The sequence below is a fragment of the Watersipora subatra genome, chromosome 4, assembly GCF_963576615.1.
Source record: "Watersipora subatra chromosome 4, tzWatSuba1.1, whole genome shotgun sequence".
Lineage (NCBI taxonomy): Eukaryota > Metazoa > Bryozoa > Gymnolaemata > Cheilostomatida > Watersiporidae > Watersipora > Watersipora subatra.
The window spans coordinates 54448889-54474039 of NC_088711.1; the positions used below are offsets into that span (position 1 = coordinate 54448889).

The window sequence follows — 25151 nt, forward strand, 5'->3', positions numbered from 1 at the left end:
CTATGTGAGTGGCCACGACTTGATGGACATTTTTAATAAAAGCTTTATGCTGAAATGAACATATTTTTGCTTGTAAAAATTACATAACAAAATAATAATGTTGAAGATAATGCAAAACATGATTTTCAGAACATTGAATATATCATAGCCCCGTTGAAACCTGTGCTGAAATCTTTTCTGATAGATGGATTTATGAAGTGCAATCAGAGCTGCATGGACAGGCACTTTTGCATAGCTCGACCATTTTTTTAGTACTTGCATCAACTAATCAAATGTGACCAGTGAATTTTTTTCTACACATTGATACCGATAATGGCTCGATAACGCTGACAGTCGACTATACAATGTACATGACTTTTAAAGATGTAGTTGTTTTCGCCAAATATTCTTTTCGTAGACGAAGCTCGCTTATTTTACTTACAGTAGTAAGAAACTAGTTTTTGGTGTGGGCAATGATATACATATGGTGCCTTACAGTGCCTCGCGTTGCGTGTTCACAACTTGCGTTGTACAACTCGAGTTGCCGTGTTGTACAACTCGGCCTGGGTTTTTGATGAACTCGAGTTGTGTTACGCAAAACTAACACGGGTTCATAAAGAAAGCAAAGTGAGTAATTGGGGTGTCTCATTTACAGAAATTTAATAATAATAATTTAAATATGTATACATATTTAAATTATATATATTGGCGAGATTTGCGCATACTCATTTCTATAAATATAAAGAGACAAAAACAATTGTAGAATGTAAAAAGCAAACTAAAAACAATCTATATGAGAACCGAGCAGCGAAATTTTTTTTCCCAAACAGGTTTACATACGGCAGTAAAATTTTGGCTCATGATTGGCTTTAGTAATTGAGTTTTAGTAATCAAAACCTACATCATTACATGGAAAGTCAATAGTTATAATTAGAGAGGAACACAAAATTCCAAAATTTTATTCAAAATGGCTTAAATTAATGAGTTTTAAGTGAGCGCCTCTTATGTTTTAACAGCACTTTTTGAATGATAACATCAGTTTTGCTACGTTATTTAGAATTTTGTGTTTCTTTCTAATTATAACTATTGATTTCCAATGTAATGATGTAAGTTTTGATTACTAAAACTCAATTACTAAAGCCAATCATGAGCCAAAATTTTACTGCCGTATGTAAACCTGTTTGGGAAAAAGAAATTCGCAGCCAGCCAGGCAACTTCTTTTTCAAATGAAAAAAGAGTCATCTCTCTAGAATCTGACAAGAAACTGAATGAACACCGAAAATGAACATAGAAATTATTTCAACGGCGTTTAATGATGCACAAAAAAATTCCATATAGCTAGAGAAAATGAAACGATGAGATGTTCTCAAACCGAGTTGTTGAACTCGAGTTGCTGTTGAAAGAACTCGGCTTGGGTTTTGATGAACTCGAGTTGTGCAACCCAAGTTGTACAACTCGAGTTATATTTACAAACTCGAGTTGTACAACTTGAGTTGTGCAACTCGAGTTGTACAACTCGAGTTGCAAACTCGGCACAGTATAATTCTAATAATTCGCTATTAGCTCTAGTTTTACAGTACATACATAGTTTTATTTCTATTAGCTAACGGGTGCCTATTGATATACCATTGTTAATATAACCAGATCTACGGTTATGCTACCGTAATACCAGTATATTGCACCTTACTTTTGAAAAGTCGCGTTGCGCGTTCACAACTCGAGTTGTACAACTCGGGTTGTGAACGCGCAACGCGAGGCACTGTAAGGCGCCATATATACAGCCCCACCCCCAGGATAGGTGAAGGGCATAATGTAGCCAGAGCTTTTGAGAGGTTGCATAACGTTAGTGTGGGTAGCGATGGAACAGTGCCGATACAATGACTTTATTCTACATAGTTTGCTTGACAGAATTACCGTAGACCGGTAGAATTGGTAGTCGGTACTAAGATGTTAACACAGCATTTAGAATAAGCTAATATGACAAGTTTTTAATTTTCCTTGTTTGAGACGCTTGAGACATTGGTAATAATGCATCTGTAGCTGGATATAAAATTTTATTCTAGCCGACACGAGCAAATACAAGATAAAATATATGCCAATAGATCCGCGTAGGATTAGACTTTAATAGCAATAGCCGATGTGAATACGAGAGATAGAAACAGGTTGTATCACGTGTTACATCATTTTGGGAAAATCTGGGCATGTTTTTTGGCCTGAGCGTTTTTACCGCGATTGAATTTTTTCGCGAATGATTTTAATCTTTAAATATCTTGACAATGAGATCGCCTAACACAACAAACAACATATCAACTGATAACACAACAAACAACATATCAACTGATAGACAAAGAAAAATACTTTCTTCTAAAATCAACTCAAATTTGACGCAACCACGTCTTTAAAAGAGTGAGTTTGAAAAGATTTTAGAACAGATTAAACAATTTACACATATTTTACTGCTCGTATAACACAAACGTTCTCAGAACAGATAATTTACATTGTTAGAGCATCCATCGTACATATTGTAGCAACTATATGACCATGATGATTCACTTTTCTGCAATGATGTTGATGTTAAAAAAACACTCGCGATGCTAGCTGTGGCATAAAGATCTCTCTAAGAATCTCAGGAGATTCTCTAAGAACCTCTAAGATATCTCATAAGAAACTCTTTTTTCACACAAATAGGAAATTAAAAAAATTAGCTATTTTGTAAGTGATCCTTTTAAAACCTGTTAATGGACGCTCTGCCTTCACGAATAAGGAACTTGAATGGACAATTCTTAGATAATCTAGTTTAAAAAGAGAGCATTCTAAACAATTATACAGGATCGCAGCTGTTTCTAGGCGATATTTTGCAAAAGCCACAAATATTTTCCCTCAATCTTTACGACTTGAAAATGTTGATAAAAAATGGTATTCGGTCTAAATTACACAAAAATATTATTCCAACCCCAATCCGTACTGTTATCTCATTTGCTACTGGTGATGCAATAAACGTTTGTGCTAGAGTTGACCTTTAAAATCTTTATTCTCTCTAGGTGAGGTGCGGCTACATAGCATTGAGTAAGTACTGCAATCTTCTGCAGGTTTGTCTTTAAGATGAACTTTGCTCAAAATTTTAGATTTTATCAAAAAATAGCAGTAGTTTTCTATCATTTGCGATTCTGTTGATGTTTGAGGTGATCTGACTGCTAGGATGTCTCAAGATTAAATCGACAAAACGAAGAAAAATGTGCGAAATGATGTCACTAGTTGCTATCGCTGCGATAGTTGATATCAGCTATTGCGTTCAAGTCGTAGTGTAACCCGCCTCTAATCCGTCAGTCTCTTTGCAACTATGTACGTCATAATCACACTTTCACTTGATCGGAGCTTTTTTCATCCGATCAAGTTTTGTTGATCCTAATCTTGAAAGATCTTGGCAGTCAGATAACTTCGAGCATAAAAAATAATCGTAAATGATAGAAAAATAGTGATAATTTTTGATTGAATCTACTGAAATTTTGCGCAAGTTGATCTTTAACACCCACACTGATGTCATGGCTCACATATTTACCAGGTACACGAGAATAGTAAAATAAGACAACTGTTGTTGGTCGAAATGCCCCATCCTGGCAAAATATACCACATGATCTTACTAGATGTTTTTGTTCATGTCGAGTATCACAGCCCATATCAGCCTAAAAAAGTTATGAGCTTTAGGCTTTGACAACTGCCAAAAACTCACCGCATATGTGCCATACGGATTAATCATGGTCGGGTCCATACCCCTTGAACCCTGACTATACGGCAATGTGCCACTTCGGCCCTCCATTGATCCTTGATAATTGTCAGGAGAAAGGAAGATGCCAGGTTTGGAGTAGTCATCCCTTTTAGGTGTGCCTGCATGCATTACACAGAGCATAGACTCGCACTACTGCACTGGAAAGCCACATTAAAAATGGTGGTAGCTAACTAACTACATGCAGATAAAAACGAAATTGCTAAACCCATATGTACAACTCTGCAATTAGCGAAATTCTCTCATTTCACTGCAAACACAAGCAATTGAAAATGAAAAGACTTCCTTCCCAATCATAATGTAATATCTAATGGCTAGCAAGTCATGACACCCTCTCCCCATGACACCCTCTCTCCATGACACCCTCTCATTCCTCAAAAGTTAACTAAAAGGTTTGTAATCTTACTGTCTTATGTCCCGTACATATGAATGTCACTCCCCAAGCTTACCATCTCAAGTTTATTTCCCATGTGTGCTAACAATACTCACCAGTATTTTTAATTTCAGTGGCTGTGCGACCAGACATTCTCCAACGACGAGAGCCAAACGTGCCAAAAGTGTTGCTGTCAACCGGTTCTGGTTGCTTAAGTCGGAAAAACTGGTGGTGCTCGACGGCTATCCTCCACAGCCGCTTGGCCTCCTTCTTGTTAGGCAGCTTGAACATATGCACTTTTTCAGACTTCTCGTACTAGAACAGTAAATATAGCTTCAATTATCATGAGTATGACCTATGACCTAGTATGGTTTCAATGGGAAGGAGGAGACAGCCACTGTTCGATTTGCATTTTTTGAACAGGTTTGGCCATGATACAATGGCTAAAACGACAGTAATTTTCAAGAAGACTCCATGTACACTTGTTCATGACTCCCTGCCACCGGTATTTGATGTCTCAACTTCGATGCCACGAAACAGGGCTGTCTGTTCTGTCTCTATAATCTCGGTATGCTTCTAAAGCCTGCTTCCCAGATACGCCGCAAAGCACGGGCGACAGCATTGCAGGCTATTAGCGGTGAAGTGTGAACCTACACGCCGGGTACGCAAAAATTTAGCGCTGTTCAAATTTTGCGAAAAGCCGCAGACAAAACCTTCCCAAAATGCACTGAACAGGTGAAGGTCACCATTATCGAAACGGCAGGGCAAGTGAACATTTTATGCGATTATCAGCGATGCAGCTTTATATGTGAACAGAAGCCGCCAAGCCTAGCGATGCAAGCGTTTTGCTTCACAAGTTACCGCCGGGGTCTCGCAATCGATATTGGAACCGGGCTTAATGTGAGGGCTTTGGCTGATCAAATGAGAACTTCACACATGATTGGCTAAAAGTATAATTTCAGTTTGTGATTGGCTAATAGATGGAGTCCAACTCAAGCTTGCAAGTAAAATTACTCAAACTTGCAATTAATTAGTAAAATGAGTGAGAAAACCCAGTTTTATACAGTTCTAGCCAATGTAGAACAATTCTCAACCCCTGCAGAACATAACAACTCATCCTAAATACTGATTTACCTTCTCAGACAAAATGTATGCCTGCCTCTGATAGCAAATATAGCAACCGATCGCAGCCACCATAAGAAATACTTTACCAAGCTACATATTACCACTCACTACTGTTAAGGATGGGCAATGGTAATGGTGCCACGAAAAATTCTAATCAAAGATCCACGCAGCCAGCAAACAAGAAGAAAACAGCCTTACCTCAGCTGGTCTGACTTTGATGAGAAGATGGTCACCCTTGTAGGACATCTTGAGCATACGGTGCCACTTGTATTTGTCCATTCTGAGACGACCCTCGTATAGGTAAAGGCCACTCGCAGACATGCCCAATGAAACCTTTCTTCCTTTGTTATCCTTGACTTCGTGCAATTCCATGCCATACATGGCCATACGCTTGGCATTCTGCAAAAAGTAGAGATCCGCCTCTTCTGGAGTCATCCCCCTACAAAAACACAATTATACTGTTAAAAGCAAATCCATAACCTAAGGTAAAACATGATTATACACTTCCAACTTCCTATAGGAAGTGTGCCCTTGTGAATTTATAAACTGCATATTACCGTCAGTTTTTCATGATTTGATTTATTTGTTCTTTACGCTATACATTCAAATGCTGCCACTTTACGCGATACATTCAAATGCTGCCACTTTACGCTATACATTCAAATGCTGCCACTTTACGCTATACATTCAAATGCTGCCACTTTACGCGATACATTCAAATGCTGCCACTTTACGCTATACATTCAAATGCTGCCACTTTACGCTATACATTCAAATGCTGCCATTTTACGCTATACATTCAAATGCTGCCACTTTACGCTATACATTCGAATGCTGCCACTTTACGCTATACATTCGAATGCTGCCACTTTACGCTATACATTCAAATGCTGCCACTTTACGCTATACATTCAAATGCTGCCACTTTACGCTATACATTCAAATGCTGCCACTTTACGCTATACATTCAAATGCTGCCACTTTACGCTATACATTCAAATGCTGCCACTTTACGCTATACATTTAAATGCTGCCACTTTACGCTATACATTAAAATGCTGCCACTTTACGCTATACATTTGAATGCTGCCACTTTACGCTATACATTAAAATGCTGCCACTTTACGCTATACATTCATACGCTGCCACCTACGCTATACATTCAAATGCTGCCACTTACGCAATGCTTCATATAAGCATATACAACGAAAAGTAGGAAGCTGTCAATTTCTGAAGCAGCTAAAATGGGAAATACTGCCGGTGATGTTTTTGTAATATTTACGAGACTTTAATAACAAACCCTATTTAACCATTGCCGAGTTTCAAAAAGTCGCAGAGTTTCAAATCATTGCAATAGTGAGATAATAATGGTTAAAACGGTAGACGTCAGTTTACAATAAATCTAAGAGTTGGAACAGTGGCAAAGTTTAATAATTAAAGGTTAACTTGCAACAAAATTCACATTACAGTTATTTGATATCAAAAGATTCACCATGTCTTACTTTGTTGTGTTGTAGGTGTAAAATATGTGGGAATGTGATTACAAGCTCTTAAAAGCTCAAAAACGAACAGTTAATCGCAGCCACATGAGACCGCCGTAGATTAGATTCTCTTTCCAAAACAGCTCAAATATGACGTAGCTATGGTAGATGGTTTCTGTTTACACTTTCATGCAACCTTATTCGTCGAAATATTTTCGCAAATATACCTCACGCATTCAATAAAACCATGTCTATTGTTCTTACGTGTCTATTTTATCGTCATTGTAATGCTGTCACTTTTAGCAGTGATATCTTATAACTTACCGTAAAAATTCGTTTAATTTTTTAACCTTACCTCGAAGGAGTACATATCATTGTCTGATAATCATGACGGGCCTGTCGGTCACCTGTGATAATCGAAAAGTGCTGCAGAAATTATTTGCGAAGTATTGGGTCACATGATCAGATTACGACTTGCCGATTAGACCAAGCCAAAACAAAACTGTAAAGTAGCGAGCATCTATATTTGATACGGGGTCTTCGGTAAAACCCGAAGTGTTTGTCATAAACTAGTGCTACGATAAGTTACATATCGAGCTTTTTATTGGCCTTTCAATTCACGTGAGAACATCACGTGACAAGACAATATCCAAACTGTCATGGCTGAGAAATAAACGGATTCCAATCTACGGCGGCTATTCGTTTTTGAGCTTTTAAGAGCTTGTAATCACATTTCCATATATTTGGCACCTACAACACAACAGAGTAAGACATGGTAAATCTTTTGATACCAAATAACTGTAATGTGAATTTTGTTGCAAGTCAACCTTTAACAACTTAAGTTGTTGATTCCGTAGTTGGAATCAACGACTTATGTTGTCGATTCCAAACTTGTTTATGGCACAAAAATGTTTATAAAATCAACAACTTTGGAGACATTTTTTCATCAATTTTTTGTCAATCACTCGGGATGTTCAACCACGAGGAGTTGGTAGTATTGTTGCTATAGCTTAGTAAAGCCAGCTACATGCTGCCCTAAGTTAAGCACTTAGAAAAACCTATGTGAGAAGCATATAACTGCACCACCAGTTTTTATACTATGTGCAATTTACATGTAATTAAAATTAATTAGCCAAAAAAACAATTCCGTTGTCGATGTAAGTGTGATCTCTTGGTTATCGAGCTCAAGTTCTTGAAGTAGGCAGCAGTCGGAAAAGTCGAGTCTGCACCCCTGTCAATCATTATGCATCATAGTCTATAGGTATAGAGACATTTCGAAAGTTAGCAAATTCAACCATCACTAATTTTTCAATTTTGTTCTTGTTGGGCTTGTTCAACTGTCATAAAGCCTAAATAATACATAATCTTTCATTTTAGCTACACTAAAAATAAGAAAAAGAATTTTTATTCTTTTGCTTTATAGGTTGAATATAGCTTAGAGAATGTAGTTGACAGCGCTAGAAGGAATGACCAAGGCAAAACTAAATTTGGCTTTGACAGAAATCAAATATAAAAAAGTGATTACTGTAGAAAGTATGTACATTCTATGGCACACCTACTTTAACAACCAATCAATAGATTAAGATGGCTGTAACAAAGGAAAGTGAACCATCGACAGAAACAAATCATCAACCAATCGTTCTGTCAATCGAAGTAGAAATCGGAGAGTCACCGAAGAATGGTATCATTCAATTCATCCAATGAAACCAACAATCACCATGCGGACTACATAATTTATTGCAGAAGACACGTCAAGAGCTTGTGTTCAACTTGTTCCTGCCCTCTAATCAGTACTAGGCAAGACAGTAAACTCGCAGTCACGCACATCCTATCCACGTGCAAGGTTTATAAGGTTATAAGGTTTATCCGGCGTATAAGTCAACAATTTGACCCCCAAAGTTCAAACTTAAAAATCCATCATTAACTTATACAGTGGGTGCAATTTTCATGAAACGAATTCTAGTAAAATTCAACTTGAAAAAACCATTGCAAATCAAAATTACATGATATGACATGTAAGGACTTATTTATAAAATAGTACATCACTAGTAATCCTACTTAGGATGAGATGGATCAAACACAATGTCGTTTCTTCACCGTTCAAATTGTCATTGCTAGGATTCTCTTCTGGACTAACACGTTCTTTTGAAATTTAATGCTTTTTCGTAGTATTTGCCCAGAAGCCCACATTTTAGTAATCCATTTGACATGTCCACTATCATCCATCCATTCTTTTTTTACATGAATCACGGTTTTTGATAGAATGCTTGTTTAATAGATTCCTGTTAAAATGTACACGATATCGAAGGCGGCAGTTTCGCTCTATCGACGAAACAGGCTGATGCGATGGTGAAGTATTGCCTTGTGGTCTTCACTAGAACTGTCATCTCTAATTCTTTTGTTAATTGTTGTGGGTAATGCCGAAAGAACAAAAACAACATGGGCGCTTTTGCTAATGCCGTCTTTTAATGCCATTTCCTCAGCTACACATCGCCTGCCTCTGATGCTGACTGAACTATTAGAGGTCTAACGATTTGAGTCAGAGAAGGGGTTGGCTTACACGGCTGGTATCTGTCTGAACCAGGATTTTTAAATCCAACTTTAGACCTTGACATACGCCGGGTTGACTTATAAGCCAGAACTTACAATAAATGGTTCAAAATGTGAACTTAACATACAAATGGGAGATGAAGAACTTCAACCAAATAAGGTCGAAAAAGGAAAGTCTGTGCAGCGACTTGGTACAAATTAGAAAATCAGCAGCACTGTGCAGTTTAGATCAGCAGTAGCCTTTTACTTTGACGCCGTGTGCAAGAGACAAGAAAGAATTTCAATACAACCAACTTAATGGTGAACACAAAGATGCGATGACTCAGGAAGCACCACAAAGCTCTGGTGTAGTACTGACAGTAGACAACTAGGGTAACATTTGAAGATCTGGCACAAACGATTTTTTTTCCAAATTTTCAAGTCAGAATAATCTATTTTTCTTCCGATTTATATTAAAGCCATGTTCAAGTTTGAGTTGCCTCCCTTGGCATGCCTTATGCTAAAATTGAAATGCAACACTAGTAACTAGCGATAGGAATAACTAGAACACGCCTGTTGAGTAACATGCACTCAACAGGAAGCAGGAAAAAGATGTGGGTCAATACATAGGCAGTCTGTCATTCATCAAATAAAAGCCACTTGAGGCATTCAATCACAACGTGGAAAGAATGGTTTTGAGACAATACAATACATTAGAGCAGCAGATAGACCACTGCAAGTGCCCAGCTCCTGTATAATAAAATCAGCAGAGCTCCCATTGCAGCATGGTATTTTAGCAAAAAACCAAACCATCTTTGATAGTAAACCACACCGTCCCATTCTTTCTTAGTTCCCGTAAAATAGTCTGATGTATGATCAGGGTTGGATAACTCTTAATTTCCCCATATCCGAATTTTGTTCAGCTCATGTAATAGTGGGTTCTCTTACCTAAAAGTTTTCTTTTTTTACATGTTCAAGGTGGAAACTGAAATGAGTATATGATTGCTTCAACTGAACTCAATAAGGACTGACAGAAGAGATAGTGTCAGATAGGAACATGGCTACAATGAATTTTTTCTCACGGCTACCCAGTTCTTGTAAAGTTAAAATGATTTAAAACTAAAATCACACTGATTTTCTAACTAAACGACAGCTTGCCAAGTTTGAGAACACAGCTTCAGGAATTCAAGGAGCGACAATAGTGAGTTATGATAGCAGGTTGTTGACACCTGTGTGAGTGATGTAAGTCGGCTATCCTACTAAGGAGCTCCTCCGTAGACTTGGGAGCGAAGCTATAAGGACGCAAGTATTCGATGCCATGGTGCTCATTCCTGTCGTAGTCACCGAGCTCGCTCTGCACTGTATATGAGCCAAGCATGGCGAGTGTGTAGAACGAGGATGGCAGCAAACCTGTCCAGAGATCCTTACGGATCTGTAGAACTATGAAATATCTAAAACGGAAAAGAGCGACAGAATAATAATAATGATGCAGGTTTTGTGTAACCAAATTGAGCTCAATCTACAGATGATTGACCCACACAAAATGGTCATCACATATTTTTTTTAGGAAATATGTATGTAAAACGAAGAAAACAACACGAGTGAGTCCTACAAACTACCAACATGAGTGCTTGTGATTAGGAGTTGCCCTTCTGCAATCGCGATCAAAAATCGCGCCAACAACATGAAAGCGAACACTTGAAAAGGCAATTAAGATTACATGCAGTCGATAGAGCGAGCAATCGATAAACAGAAAATAGCTGAATTGGAAGAATAGCAAGACTTGAAAAGACTATTGTTTGTTACTAAATAGGAAAAATGTTTTGTAAGACGCCGTGGCCAGTCACAAGCTAGTGAGCGCGAGAGCCATTTTATTCAATCCATGTAGGCCACTTTCTCTAAAATGTCAGAAAATCCTTCTCATATGGCCTTCCTCCTGACAATATCCCGCAGGTTATCAAACTATTTCTACAATAACTAACAGCTGCAGCTAAACCAATATCATTTAAAAGCCAGGGTTACCTGGTAAGGTCTTCATTTAGATTCTCAGGAACAGGAGGATAGAACTTCAGTTCAAATGAGAACTCATGTACTTGCGCTGTAACAAAACCAAGGAAGTGAAGCGACAATGGCACGCTGGCATGACTCGAGCAGCAAAGAGTGATAAAGAAATGTTTTGCTGGCAAACAGATGTTAATTTGTCAGTGACATGCTCAGCTGCCTCTGTTCGTCAAGCCTTTCACATGATTACCCAGTGTAAAACAACATACTAACTCGGCTGTGCTTCACATTCCATTGACACAGGGGTGATAAGAGCAGATCGATTTCAACATTACCTGGGTATAACCGCCGCGACTTACCCTGACTGCCTTCCATCTGTTTGTCTATTCGTTTCTCCATGTCCATCCATCGCTGAAAAGATACCCAGAAAAGGTGGATAAGAACATGCAGGAATGTAAGGATGGGTGAACAACATAAAACTATAGTAAATAGTACAACCAAGCCTTAAATAACAGTTGTATGGAAATCTTAGAGCAAAGCTAGTTCAAATGTTTAACACTGCACACAAAGTAATCTACGAGAGGATATGATCATAGCTTCTTAAAACATCGTAGTCTCGTAAGTAGAGGAGGAGAGGCTGATGATGGATATTAAACATTAGGTGTAAAAATATTGAGCAAATTACAACATAATCTTTTAATGTACGCCAACATACAATGTTTTTAGAATAAGTACATGTAGATTTCAAAATGAATTAGATAACTGCGTATGACATTTGGCACTGGAACAGGAGAAAAACAATCGGTCAGCTTCTATTGAGACAAATTAAACAGCAGGTGTAAGATGTATCTTTGCTTTGTGAGCATTTTTACTAAAGATTTGTCGCTCCATTTCACTTCATTAAATGTCATCCTCTTAAAAACGACGACCTTTTTAAGCAACCCGTAAATTCAGAGAACCAAAAAGAAGCACCCGACTCGAAAGAATTGGAAATTAACAGCAAATCAGTGTTAAGTACATGTGTAAGTTGCGATGAGCCGGTGATACATTACAAAACCACTGTCATCTCCCTTTACTCGTGTTAGTAGACTACAAAATTCGTATCCTCAACTCAGTTTAGTATGGCAATAAGAATAGAAGCAGGTCGACAGAGCAATGGGTTAGGATAGACAGATGGCATATCGAATTGACAGGCAGTGACGCGCAAGCAAAGTTAGTACGTACTAAACACATAATAGTCATCACTGGAGCGCCTAATCGCAGTATCAAGTTACTATTCGTGGATGTTTCGTCCTGCTTTTACGCCAATATCTCCCACAGTTCGCATGATTCAAGGGCCATAAAAACTACAATTATGGGCAATGCATACAGATAAGTAACTATAGATGCCTGATAGAGGCATTGTCACAAATAGACTGGCTACAACATCGCTGACCAGTGAAGAGACTCGGGGAGAGCCTGCCGCAGCAAGTTGATGCAGCAGTCAATCAGGTGACTGACCCAAATAGAACAGCTCTTGCTAGAGTTGTGTGACTTGCATTACATTTTCTATTCTCAAATTGACCTTCCAGTATTGTTGAAACAATTAGGTTTACCAAAAACAACCAGCTGAATGACATGTTGGAAATACAATAACGTCCATATGTAGGGCCAAATGCTCACGCTCCATAAAAATCAGCATAAAAATACGACACAAACAAAAGAAGGCTGCTAGCAGAACTGCTTACATTTGCTGAATATATCTCAGCCATGATATTACTTACTGGATCTAAAAAAGTGAGTCAAGCGTGAACTGTGTATAATCTGTTTGATTGCAACAGATTTCGGTGATAAACCCACTACTGGACCGAATCATTGCCATTGCTCAAATCTGACTCATCGCTGAATAGCAGGAAAAGTCAATGCTGTTTTACAATCACCAGATATTTACTATAAGTATCAGTTGATGACTGATTCCCTCACACTGGGAGAGATGATCATACGCAGTCCACATTTAACTAAAATTTCAGTTTGTCGCAAAAACTTGTATGTAGAGGCGCCAAAGTTCAACTATATGCTTAACGTACAACATCAAACTTACAAACTTCACATAGAAAATTGCTTTTATATGTTGAGTTATATTAAAACAAATTTTGGTTTGTCTTCCTTGACGCGCAATGATGTTCAGTGCTGCCTATAAATAACTTTATGTAATCTTATTCGATGAAACCCTGAAAGAATTGGCTGACGGTTTCTAAATTTCTAGCGCAGCTAAAAGTTAGACACCGATGCGCTACCTTTAGAATATTTTTATAAATTTGAAACAAATAAACTGTGTCGGCTTTCACAATATTGCAACAGAATATTTGTAAGAAAACTTGTTATGACAAATATTATAATATTATGTTGCTTTAAATAATACCTACTCTACAAGAACTTCTGACAAAAAAGGATTTTCCATTAACAAGCCCATTTGCCCTTTCCATTTCAGTGCGCCTTTGAGTTACGATGACCAAATTATATGATTTTTTTCGCATTACGATATAGAATACGATGTTTTTTTAACCCTCGCCGTATAACATTTTTTCGCCATACGTTGCCAACAAAGGTTTCTCTTAAATTTATAATTTGGCAGTCTGTGTGCTGAATACGTCGGAATAACGAAGATGCCAACATGCTATTCATCAAAATCTTTCCCACAAAGCATGAAAGAGGTACAATGCTCGCTCGATCTCTCAGTTCTATTGTTTTATACCCGATTATAAGGGATTTATAGTTGAGTCCTTTTATTATACAGCCACCATTATCAGGATACAATCAAGCAAGGGAAGAAGAAAAAGAATTGTGGGTAAAATATAAGTTGAATAATAATAAAGACGAGCAGACAACTCTAAAACATAATCCAACATTATCTAAACTACTATGATATAATAATATTTGAACACTCCCACATAGTTTTGATAATTTCACAACAAAATAATGTATGCAAATACGAAGCGTACACCCTGTAATAATAATGTTTCTAGTTACCGGCCAGCCAGGCGTCTATCCCACATTTAACATAACACGAAGTTTCTCGAAACGAATTTTAGGTAGGGGTTTGGTGAAGATATCGGCTATCATATCATCAGTTGGACAATATTCTGTGACTATATTGTGGTTTTGGACTTCTTGTCGAATATAATGATATTTTATATCCATATGCTTGCTGCGCTTACTAATAATAGTGTTGTTTGCTATGCTGATGGCCGATTGGTTGTCTATGCGGAGTACTATGGGTGGTAATGTCTCTCGAGTAATGTCAACGAATAATTGCCGTAGCCAGGCTGCCTCTTTTGCAGCTTCGAAAGCTGCGATATACTCGGCTTCTGTTGAAGACAGAGCGATTGTCGATTGGCGTTTACTGAACCAGCTGATTGGCCCACTGCTAGACATAAAAACATTTCCGGATATCGAGTGTCTAGATTCGTCGTTCTCAGCCCAGTTAGCATCTGAATAACCAACGGGTTGTGTGTCAGTTTTGTTGAATGTAATCCCATAGTCCATGGTGCCTTTTAAGTATCTGAGAACGCGCTTTGCGGCAGTGAGGTGCGTTTGGGTCGGCATGGAATTGAATTTCGACAACACTCCCACAGAATGTGCGATGTCTGGTCGTGTAGCTGTAGATGCGTAGAGAAGGCTGCCTACGATCGATTGATATAGAGTGTGATCCACAGATTTACTGCCGTCATCCTTCACTAGTTGTATATCTGTAGCGAACGGGGTTGCTACACTTTTGCAGTCGGACATATCATACTTCTCAAGAATCTGCTGAATATAATGTTTCTGGTGCAGCTTCACTGAGGTGTCTGTGAATTCCGCGTTTATACCTAGACAAAATTGCAGTTGCCCTAGGTCTTTCATCTGAAACTTTGAACTTAACGATTCTTTGATTATTTTCATCGATTGATCAGTGTCACTTAGGATTACGATATCATCTACATAGACCGCTAATATCGTTTGATCGCCATGGTCGTTACGTACATAGACACATTGTTCAACGCTCGAAGGAGAGAAGCCAAGCTGCCGCAGATACTCATCGAGGACTAGATTCCAACATCGTGATGATTGCTTTAGGCCATACAGAGAGCGATTCAATTTGCATACCAACTCTTCATTTCCAGGAGATACAAATCCATCAGGTTGTGTCATAAATAATTCCTCAGAAACTTTACCATTGAGAAAAGCTGTTACTACGTCCATTTGATGTATCAACATGCCTCTATCCGTGCCATATGATAGAAGCGCTCGAAGTGATGACCGATGCACTACTGGTGCAAATGTTTCATCGTAATCTATTCCTTGTTTTTGACTATACCCTTTGGCTACTAATCTAGCTTTGAATCTGTCCACGCTTCCATCGGGTTTGCACTTGGTTTTGAACACCCACTTACTACCAATGGCTTTACGACCAGCCGGTAGTTTTACTAATGTCCAGGTTTGATTATCGATTAATGTGGTGTATTCTTCGGAGGCAGCGTTCATCCATTGCTTCAATTGGTGACTAGACATAGCCTCTGACATTGTTAGCAGTTCAGTTATATTGCTGGTGAGGCAAGCCACATGATTGACATACTCATCAACCCCGAATCTTACAATAGGATTGGGGTTTCGCTGTGATTTTCGTGTAACTGCTGAGTGATTTTCAGGTTCTGGTAATTCAACTGTCAGCTTTTCGGAGTTGTCTTCATCCTCACATTGGTTAGTCTCGGACTCTGGTAACCCTAACCTATTTTCATCTATCACGACATCTCGGCGTACTACGACTTTCTTAGTAGAAGGATTATATAAACGATAGCCTTTCGATCTAAGGCTATAGCCAACAAACATCATTTTCTCTGCTTTATCATCCAGTTTCTGACGGAGCTCACTTGGTACATGAGCATGGGCTAAAGAACCAAACACCCTTAGATTACTAATATCTGGTTTACAGTTGTACCATTGCTGGTATGGAGTTGTGGGCTCATGGTGAGCAGTAGTGGGGGCACGATTCCTAACATAAACAGCTGTTGAAATGGCCTCAGCCCAGAAATGTTTCAGTAATGCGGCGTCGATTACTAACGCGCGGGCTAATTCACATACAGTGCGATTATACCGTTCTGCTACACCATTTCGCTGTTGTGAATATCTAACGGCTAGTTGATGCTGAATACCTTGAGAGCGCAGGTATTCTTCGAATTCGCTTGATACGTATTCCCCTCCACCGTCAGTTCGAAGGGTTCCGATTGGCTGGCCGGTTTGGTTGGTCACCAAGGCTTCAAACTCTTTAAATACAGAAAATACATCCGATTTCTCATTGATAAAATACACATACGAAAATCTACTAAAATCATCAATAAAACTCACAAAATATCTACTGCCACCAATTGATTTATTCTGCATTGGACCACATACATCGCTATGAACTAGTTCTAGCACTCTAGTAGATTTAATACCATCTCTAGCTATAAACGGTTTTCGAGCCATTTTACCTTTCACACAAGGGTCACATATGGTACCTACACTTACGTTAGACAGATCGGCACCTGTAACAAGCTGTTCACGGTTCATAAGTCCGATGCTGGTAGGATTGATATGAGCGAGTCTCTTATGCCATATATCGTTACACGACGACGCTAGATTAGCTTTATGATCAGACGACTCCAGATCTAAATAGTAAAGTTTCCCAACGAGAGTTCCCATAGCATGTATTTGGTGGAGTTTGTTCTTAACCCAACATCTACTGTGGCCAAATTGTACTATCATACCCTTACTAACGGCCGACTGTACAGAGAATAGATTTTGTTTCAAATCTGGTACATGAAGTACATCGTGGAGAGTGGCTTTTCTTTTCACTTTCCGGCTAACGGACACTGATATCATAATGTTACCTGAGCCTATGGCATCCAATACTCTGCCGTCCGCTATAGCAACTTTCTCAGGCTGGTCAAACTTTGTGCATGTACTGAAACCACCGTTTTCAGGAGTCATGTGACGAGTTGCCCCGCTGTCAATGAGCCATTCTTTCGCTGCCGCTATATTTTCTCCTACTAGAAAAGCACTCTCCTCACTTTGAATTTCAGTTGCTTGAGATTCAGTCACAAATTTAGCTCCATGCTGATTCGCCTGACCACGGCCCTGACCACGACCATAGTTTCCGCGACTATAGTTTCCACGATTGTAGTTGGCACGATTGTAGTTACCTCGACTATTCTGTTGCGCTGTGCAATCTTTGACCATGTGATATGGTGAATTGCAGTCATAGCATCTTCTCTCATACGTGTTATCTCCGACGGTATATAAGGCAGTGTCAGAATTTGAAGTCGTTTTTCCATACTTGCCGCTTTCACCAGAATTCATTTCGGCAGCTTTTACGCCATGTTTCTGCTCTTCATTGAGTAACGCGTTTTGAACAAATTCTAATGTTAGGGTTTCAGGCTTTTGCGCTTCTAAGGCTGTCACGACAGTTGCATAGCTACTCGGCATACTGCCCAACAGTGTTACTACCTCATCTTCCTCCCTCACCGGGGCTTTGATAGCCGTGAGCTTGTTTACAATATCCTTCATATATTTTAGATGATTTTCTATAGATGTACCATCACGCATGATAGCTCTGAAATATTGTTTCTTTAGATATATCCGATTTGCTAGTGTGTCTCTTTCGAAGTGAGACTGTAGCTTCTCCCACGCTGCTTTCGGTGTCTCACACTCACTGATCAAATATATGAATTCATCACTGATCGCCAATACAATATGACTAAGAGCTCTCTGTGATTGTTTTATATAAGCTTTCTTAGCATCTGCACCTTCCGTTGGCTCTGTAATACTACCGTCACAATGTTCATAAAGTTCCTTTGCAATGAGCAAATGTTTCAGTTTGAATCGCCATGTAGAATAGTTGGACGTAGTAAGTTTATCCACAGACAGTTTATCATCCATGGTGCTTGCTTGATATTAGAGTCTTCCTGGGCCCATAACCTATTGTTTTATACGCGATTATAAGGGATTTATAGTTGAGTCCTTTTATTATACAGCCACCATTATCAGGATACAATCAAGCAAGGGAAGAAGAAAAAGAATTGTGGGTAAAATATAAGTTGAATAATAATAAAGACGAGCAGACAACTCTAAAACATAATCCAACATTATCTAAACTACTATGATATAATAATATTTGAACAAGTTCAACATTATTCGTTGAAGTGAAAACGCAACCGGGAACAGGCAGGTGATAAAATGTTAGCCAATGACAAAGTTGAAGTTTAGTTTAATAAAATACATTCTAAAACTTGATTTTAAATGTGTTCAATAAGCTAAATTCATCTAAGTTAAATTCAATGTTTATGTTATACATCTGTCTTGAAGGCAACAACTCCCTATGGTACGTACTACACATACCCTACAGAACGAAAATATTCGCAGAGTAAAGTTTCGCGCAAATTGCCTTTTTCATGCATATTCGCGGACTAATTTATTCGCGGAGGAACGCAGTCACTCTCTATTAAGAGTTAACTCTATTTCAGCTAGGAATAGAGTTAACCCTTCGCAAGCGTACACCGCGTGTTTAAGTTTCTATTTAGCTGACAAGTACAAGTCGATAATGCTGAGCTATAAATTCCTTGCTGCGTCCAGAGGTTTTTCACGAATATTCATCGATTTGGAGGCCTTTGATGAACCAACAACTTGTGGTAAGTGATGAGTTTTTTCAAAACCAATTACTAAATTAATAATTGAATTTTACTTTGGTTCTTCGGTAAAGCGCAATATTTATTTTTTCCATCCCTACCACTTCGTTATTTTTTTAGTGTGAGAGATTTTCATCAAACACGAAGGCACAACGACTGCAAGGGTGGTAGATAGCATTCCTAGAAGATCCCAATCATTCAGGGAGGTCTTGAAATTGAAGTAGAAGTGACTACAGCTGCTAACGAGGAGAATATATCTGTTTTAAAAAAGGAACAAAAACGCCTTTACGAGCACAATTTTTTTGCCAACAGGCAGAACTTTCCAATAGTAAGCCACGAGGAGCGTTCTGATGATAACTCCTTTACCAGCCATGTAGTAGCGAGAGAATCGCCTTTAACATCTACCCAAGACAGTGACAGCGATATAGAGCTGCTATTACTAAAATGACTAGTCAGAGAGCACTATTACAAGCTAGTATTTACTTATCAAGAGTATTAGTTTAATTTTATTGTCAGAGAACCGCCACATGGGCGAAGCAGTTTTTATTTACTCCATTCATCGTTTGTAAAATTTTATTTGTATTTGAAATATTTTATTGGTACACTCAAGTTTGTAATAAATTATAATATATCTATACATGAAATAAAATATATAATATAATCAAGTTTGCCGCAGCGATATCAAGAAGTTGTTGTTGAAGAAAGGGTCTAGGTCGATTAGTTGCTTCTCTGCCAATATTCCTGCCTTGGTGAATATTACTACTTGTCTTTAGTTTTTGTAATCAGAATACCGGTAAGTGCTGTTTCATTTTCAATCTGCAGTAAACACAAAAAAAAATATTAACATGCGTAAAGTACAAAAACAATAGCTGAAGTATTTAATGAACACGATCAGTTTTTAAACAAAAGAATTAACTAACGCAGTTAATTATGGAAAAACATATCTGCACTGCAAATCAAATACATACCATAATGTCCAGATCAGAATCATTATCGTCCTCAACTTCGGTATTAGAGGTTGATAGAGTTGATTTCAATGTAAAATGAAGGTAGGAGAGGTTTTTTCGATGATGATGCCATGCCTAATAACTTGTGAAAACCTTGAATAATTTTGTAAAGAAGTTTGATGCATTGGCAATGGACTTAACTCGAAGCCCCGGCGATGATTTTAAAAAAGTTTTGGAACCCGGCTACGTTTAGTACTTCTGCCAGCGGCTATTTTTGCGATGACGCCATTCTGCATATCTTGTGACACCTTGAATAATTTTGTAAAGAAATGTGATGCATTAGCAATGAGGTTAACTCAAAGCCCCGGAGACTATTTTAAAAATGTTTTGAAACTCAGCTACATTTAGTATTTATGCCTAGCGACTAGTTTTTAAATTGGAGGTAGTAGTTATTCTCCCTTGTGATTAAAAATAGAACTATCTTTTCGTGGAATTTAATAATTCGCGGTATTGACTGTTCGCGAAATCGTGAATTTTTATATTCATCGAATATTTTCATCCTGTAGGGCACAGGTGTCAAACACATGGCCCGCGGGCCGCCACCTCATTTTATGTGGCCCGCGAGGGCTTAATTACTCATTCGCACGAGACGCATTCTCCCGTAATTATAACGTTGCCAGGCACACACCAACACGAGTTATCTTGCCTCTGAAATTTATCTATTCCTTGTGTTGTTATTTTTACATTACATAAGAATAATTTTGATTAGTCAGAAAAATTTTTCTGGCCAATCAAACAAACGTATATATATGCCTCAATGATCTCTCTGGCAAAAGTTATAACTAATTTACTACGCCCATTGCGACATCTAACTGAACCGAAAATCATCGCCGTCACTTTAAAATTTATCATTCGCGATCAATTTTTTTCAACTCCAGAAGTAAATATGCAGATTCAGAAGGGGTAAGACAGTGAAAGACTGCATAAATCAAATTGAAACATTATTTTTAATGTTTCAAAGTTTTTAATAACTTTTAATTTTGGCAATTTGAATCGTTATACTCGAATAAAAATGCACTTTTTAGGCTGTCAACCGTAGTCAGACAAAAGTTATCATTCAATCTCAATAGGATCATATTCATTCTTAGAGCTGCCCCTGAAGTCTGAAAAGTCAAGAACAGAGTTACTGAACATATTGTTATTGTTTGAAACATGTTTTTGACAGTTTATTTGCGTTATATTGGAATGTAGATTTGCTATGCTTTGAAGATAATACTCGCGAGAAAAAATTCGAAATTATAGTTTCGTGATTTTCATGTTCATGACTAACTGTACATGTATAAATAATATTCATAACTTTGTATTGTATGTAATAAATTGCTAATTTTAGTCAAACACTGTATATTTCGTAATTTCTTTGGTGCAAGTCTAACTTTGTTTCAGCAAATAACAAATAATCTTTGGATTTTTTGCTGCTTACATATTGATTTTGTGTTGCTGCTGTTGCAATTATTTAGTGTTTGCAGATTTAACGTGTGTATGCCAACAAATTCATGTTCTTAACAGCTCACAATTTTTGATTTTACTGGAAGTATGCCCATGTTGATGGGTATTGTGTAACTTTTCTGATTTTTTTTCGAAAACAAGTGTTCTGCATGTTTTGCTGTGCAACTGTTCTGTTTGCAACTTTAAGTAATAAAGTCAGAGTTATTTAATATCAACGACTAGTTTAAGTTCTTTTACATTATTCGATTACATTTCATTACAATTCTATGTTACATCTGGCCCTTTGAGGACAGATGTACGCTGATGTGGCCCTCGGTGACAATGAGTTTGACACCCCTGCTGTAGGGTATTTATCACATTCAAGATGTTTAATATCGGTCCACCGGAAAAAGAGGGCAAAATATGGACGACATTCGCTTCGCCTGTAATAGGGCTAAATTTATCTTACGAAAATTCTGACAAGCTATTTGAAAAATAGACTGCCAGCCTCTATTTGAACGCCGCCTGCAATTGACCGCCACCATAGAAGGGTCGAAAAATAGACCATCATGGCGTTCAATTAGAGGTTTCACGGTATATTTATATAGATTTGTATAACACTTGTATTGCATTTATAACACTTTGAAGTATAGGCATGAGATAACCCAGGAATATGTTTTTCCACCTGATCATATGCCCGTTCTGCCTGATCATATGCCCATTCTGCCTGATCATATGCTCGTTCCACCTGATCATATGCCCATTCTACCTGATCGTATGCTCGTTCCACCTGATCATATGCCAGTTTCACCTGATCATATGCCCATTCTACCTGATGATATGCCCATTCTACCTGCTCATATGCCCGTTCTACCTGATCATATGCCTGTTCCACCTGATCATATGCCCGTTCCACCTGATCATATGCCCGTTCTACCTGATCATATACCCGTTCCACCTGATCATATGCCCATTCTACCTGATGATATGCCCGTTCCACCTGATCATATACTCGCTTCGTGTTGTTTTACGTACTTCCAGTTTACGAAAAATTGCGAAATTATGGTGGCCCCGTGTGGTATAGGATTTCAGTATAATTCCAAATTTTGCAAGTCGATAGGACTATTATTTCTTCAACTATAGCCAAAACACCGACAACACTTCCATCTAAACGAGAAATAAAAAATGACTGCTGACAGAACACTAATTATGTTTGCACTTGGGACTTTTGGTTTATGAAGAATTACGAAACTTTGATCATTTTGTGCAGCCTATCTTTTCAGCAAAATTCAAGTGTTTCAAGTTGATTGGATGATTATTCCTTGAGATATTGCCAAAATAAGGAAGGCACTTCTAATGGACCGAGAAATGAGACATGGCAGCCCAGCAGAACATGAGTTCTTTTTGTATTTGCGGTTCACATAGCATTACCAAACTTTGATCGCTTTAAGAGGCATATATTGTCAACATAATTAAATTTTCAAGTCCATTAGACCGTTTAGTTCTAAAAAGTGCTGAAATTCAGAAGGCACTTCTAACCAGCAAAGAACTGATAAATTGCTGCCATCAGAACACTAGTTAATAATGATATAGGCCTATTGATTGAAATTCTTAGTAATGAAGATACCATATAAGCAGCTAACTAAAAAGCTTCTCAGCAACAAGAGTTTTACACTAAAACCTTTTGTTTTTCTATTTGTAAAAACATACACACTCTATCAGACTCTAGACTATCTAGATGATATAGACACTCTATCAGACTCTAGACTATCTAGATGATATAGACACTCTATCAGACTCTAGACTATCTAGATGATAGAGACACTCTATCAGACTCTGTTTACTGCAATAATGCTACTAATAAAAACATACACACTAGATGATATAGACACTCTATCAGACTCGGTGTACTGCAATAATACTACTAATAAAAACATACACACTCTATCAGACTCTGTTTACTGCAATAATGCTACTAATAAAAACAAACACACTAGATGATATAGACACTCTATCAGACTCGGTGTACTGCAATAATACTACTAATAAAAACATACACACTCTATCAGACTCGGTGTACTGCAATAATACTACTAATAAAAACATACACACTCTATCAGACTCTGTTTACTGCAATAATACTACTAATAAAAACACACACTAGATGATATAGACACTCTATCAGACTCTGTTTACTGCAATAATACTACTAATAAAAACATACACACTAGATGATATAGACACTCTATCAGACTCGGTTTACTGCAATAATACTACTAATAAAAACATACACACTAGATGATATAGACACTCTATCAGACTCTGTTTACTGCAATAATACTACTAATAAAAACATACACACTAGATGATATAGACACTCTATCAGACTCTGTTTACTGCAATAATACTACTAATAAAAACATACACACTAGATGATATAGACACTCTATCAGACTCTGTTTACTGCAATAATACTACTAATAAAAACATACACACTAGATGATATAGACACTCTATCAGACTCTGTTTACTGCAATAATACTACTAATAAAAACATACACACTAGATGATATAGACACTCTATCAGACTCGGTTTACTGCAATAATACTACTAATAAAAACATACACACTAGATGATATAGACACTCTATCAGACTCTGTTTACTGCAATAATACTACTAATAAAAACATACACACTAGATGATATAGACACTCTATCAGACTCTGTTTACTGCAATAATACTACTAATAAAAACATACACACTAGATGATATAGACACTCTATCAGACTCTGTTTACATCAACCATTATGTTTCTCCAGTAATCTCCAAAACATCACATCTTTAAAAGAGTGCAGAAATAAATTATTTACACAGTAGACGCTCCTAATTCCACATAACAAAGAATTTATGTAAATTTGTTGCTTCATGTAACGTAAAGAATTCCATATAATATATGTGTCAACTCAGTGAAAGTAGTTAGCCTTAAAAATATCGATATCTTTTGCCGCCCTTGAAACAGAAAACGACTTGTATAGGGCTCTCTATTATATAGCCAATATGTACTAGTACCCAGGAAATCTAGTTTGCATTTAGTGTTTGTCCGGTGTATCGACAAAGTACAGAAAATAAGTAGCGACAGCAACTCAGCACTGATGTTTAATTCCATTCAAATTGGTTGCAGACAATCTCTTAGTAGTCATGATACAAATATAGTACATATAACAGCGTGGCCATAATTCAGCATGCCTTGAACAATACAAAACTCCGAAGTGTACGTATAAAACTAGTTTGAACTAAAGGTTTGATACAAACTTGTCATATCAACGACAGACCACTGCTGAGCTGAAAGTCACTTGTCATCCATCCATCAGAAAAATAAAATTGTTATAATGTAGGGAGTCGTTATCGTACCGTAAAACAATCACAGGACAGTACTGAACAAACTCCATGTTATAAAAACCACAACATTGTCAGCAGAGGTTAGTTCATGATCTAAAAGATCGACTTTTCATCGAGGTCTTGGTGAAGGCGCCACATTTTCAACTTTGTTTGCCTGACCTACTGGCCAAGATAGAGTCATTTGACGGTCATTTTTTACAAGGTAAAACACCAATACATCATAAGCGAATAGGGCACACAATGTTGTTAATTGTTAAAAATCATTACTAGCTGCTAAGGTCGTATTAGGTAAGCAATTAGTATGTATAACATTATTGAACAAATCTTTCATAAACACATGTTTTTAGTGGGCATGATTAAAAAA

General features: G+C 37.7%; 1 protein-coding gene across 2 annotated transcripts in view; it reads right to left on the reverse strand.

The window, feature by feature from the left end:
- LOC137393033 (band 4.1-like protein 3) overlaps positions 1-25151 on the reverse strand; it is a 51597-nt gene that overhangs the window by 8779 nt on the left and 17667 nt on the right. For both annotated transcript variants that reach the window (XM_068079416.1, XM_068079415.1), the window contains exons 4-9: positions 11632-11683; positions 11294-11369; positions 10501-10722; positions 5460-5700; positions 4253-4451; positions 3710-3864 (exon numbers count right to left, since the gene is read on the reverse strand). In XM_068079416.1, coding sequence (XP_067935517.1) covers positions 3710-3864; positions 4253-4451; positions 5460-5700; positions 10501-10722; positions 11294-11369; positions 11632-11683 — 945 coding nt within the window. The remainder of the gene's footprint in view (positions 1-3709; positions 3865-4252; positions 4452-5459; positions 5701-10500; positions 10723-11293; positions 11370-11631; positions 11684-25151) is intronic.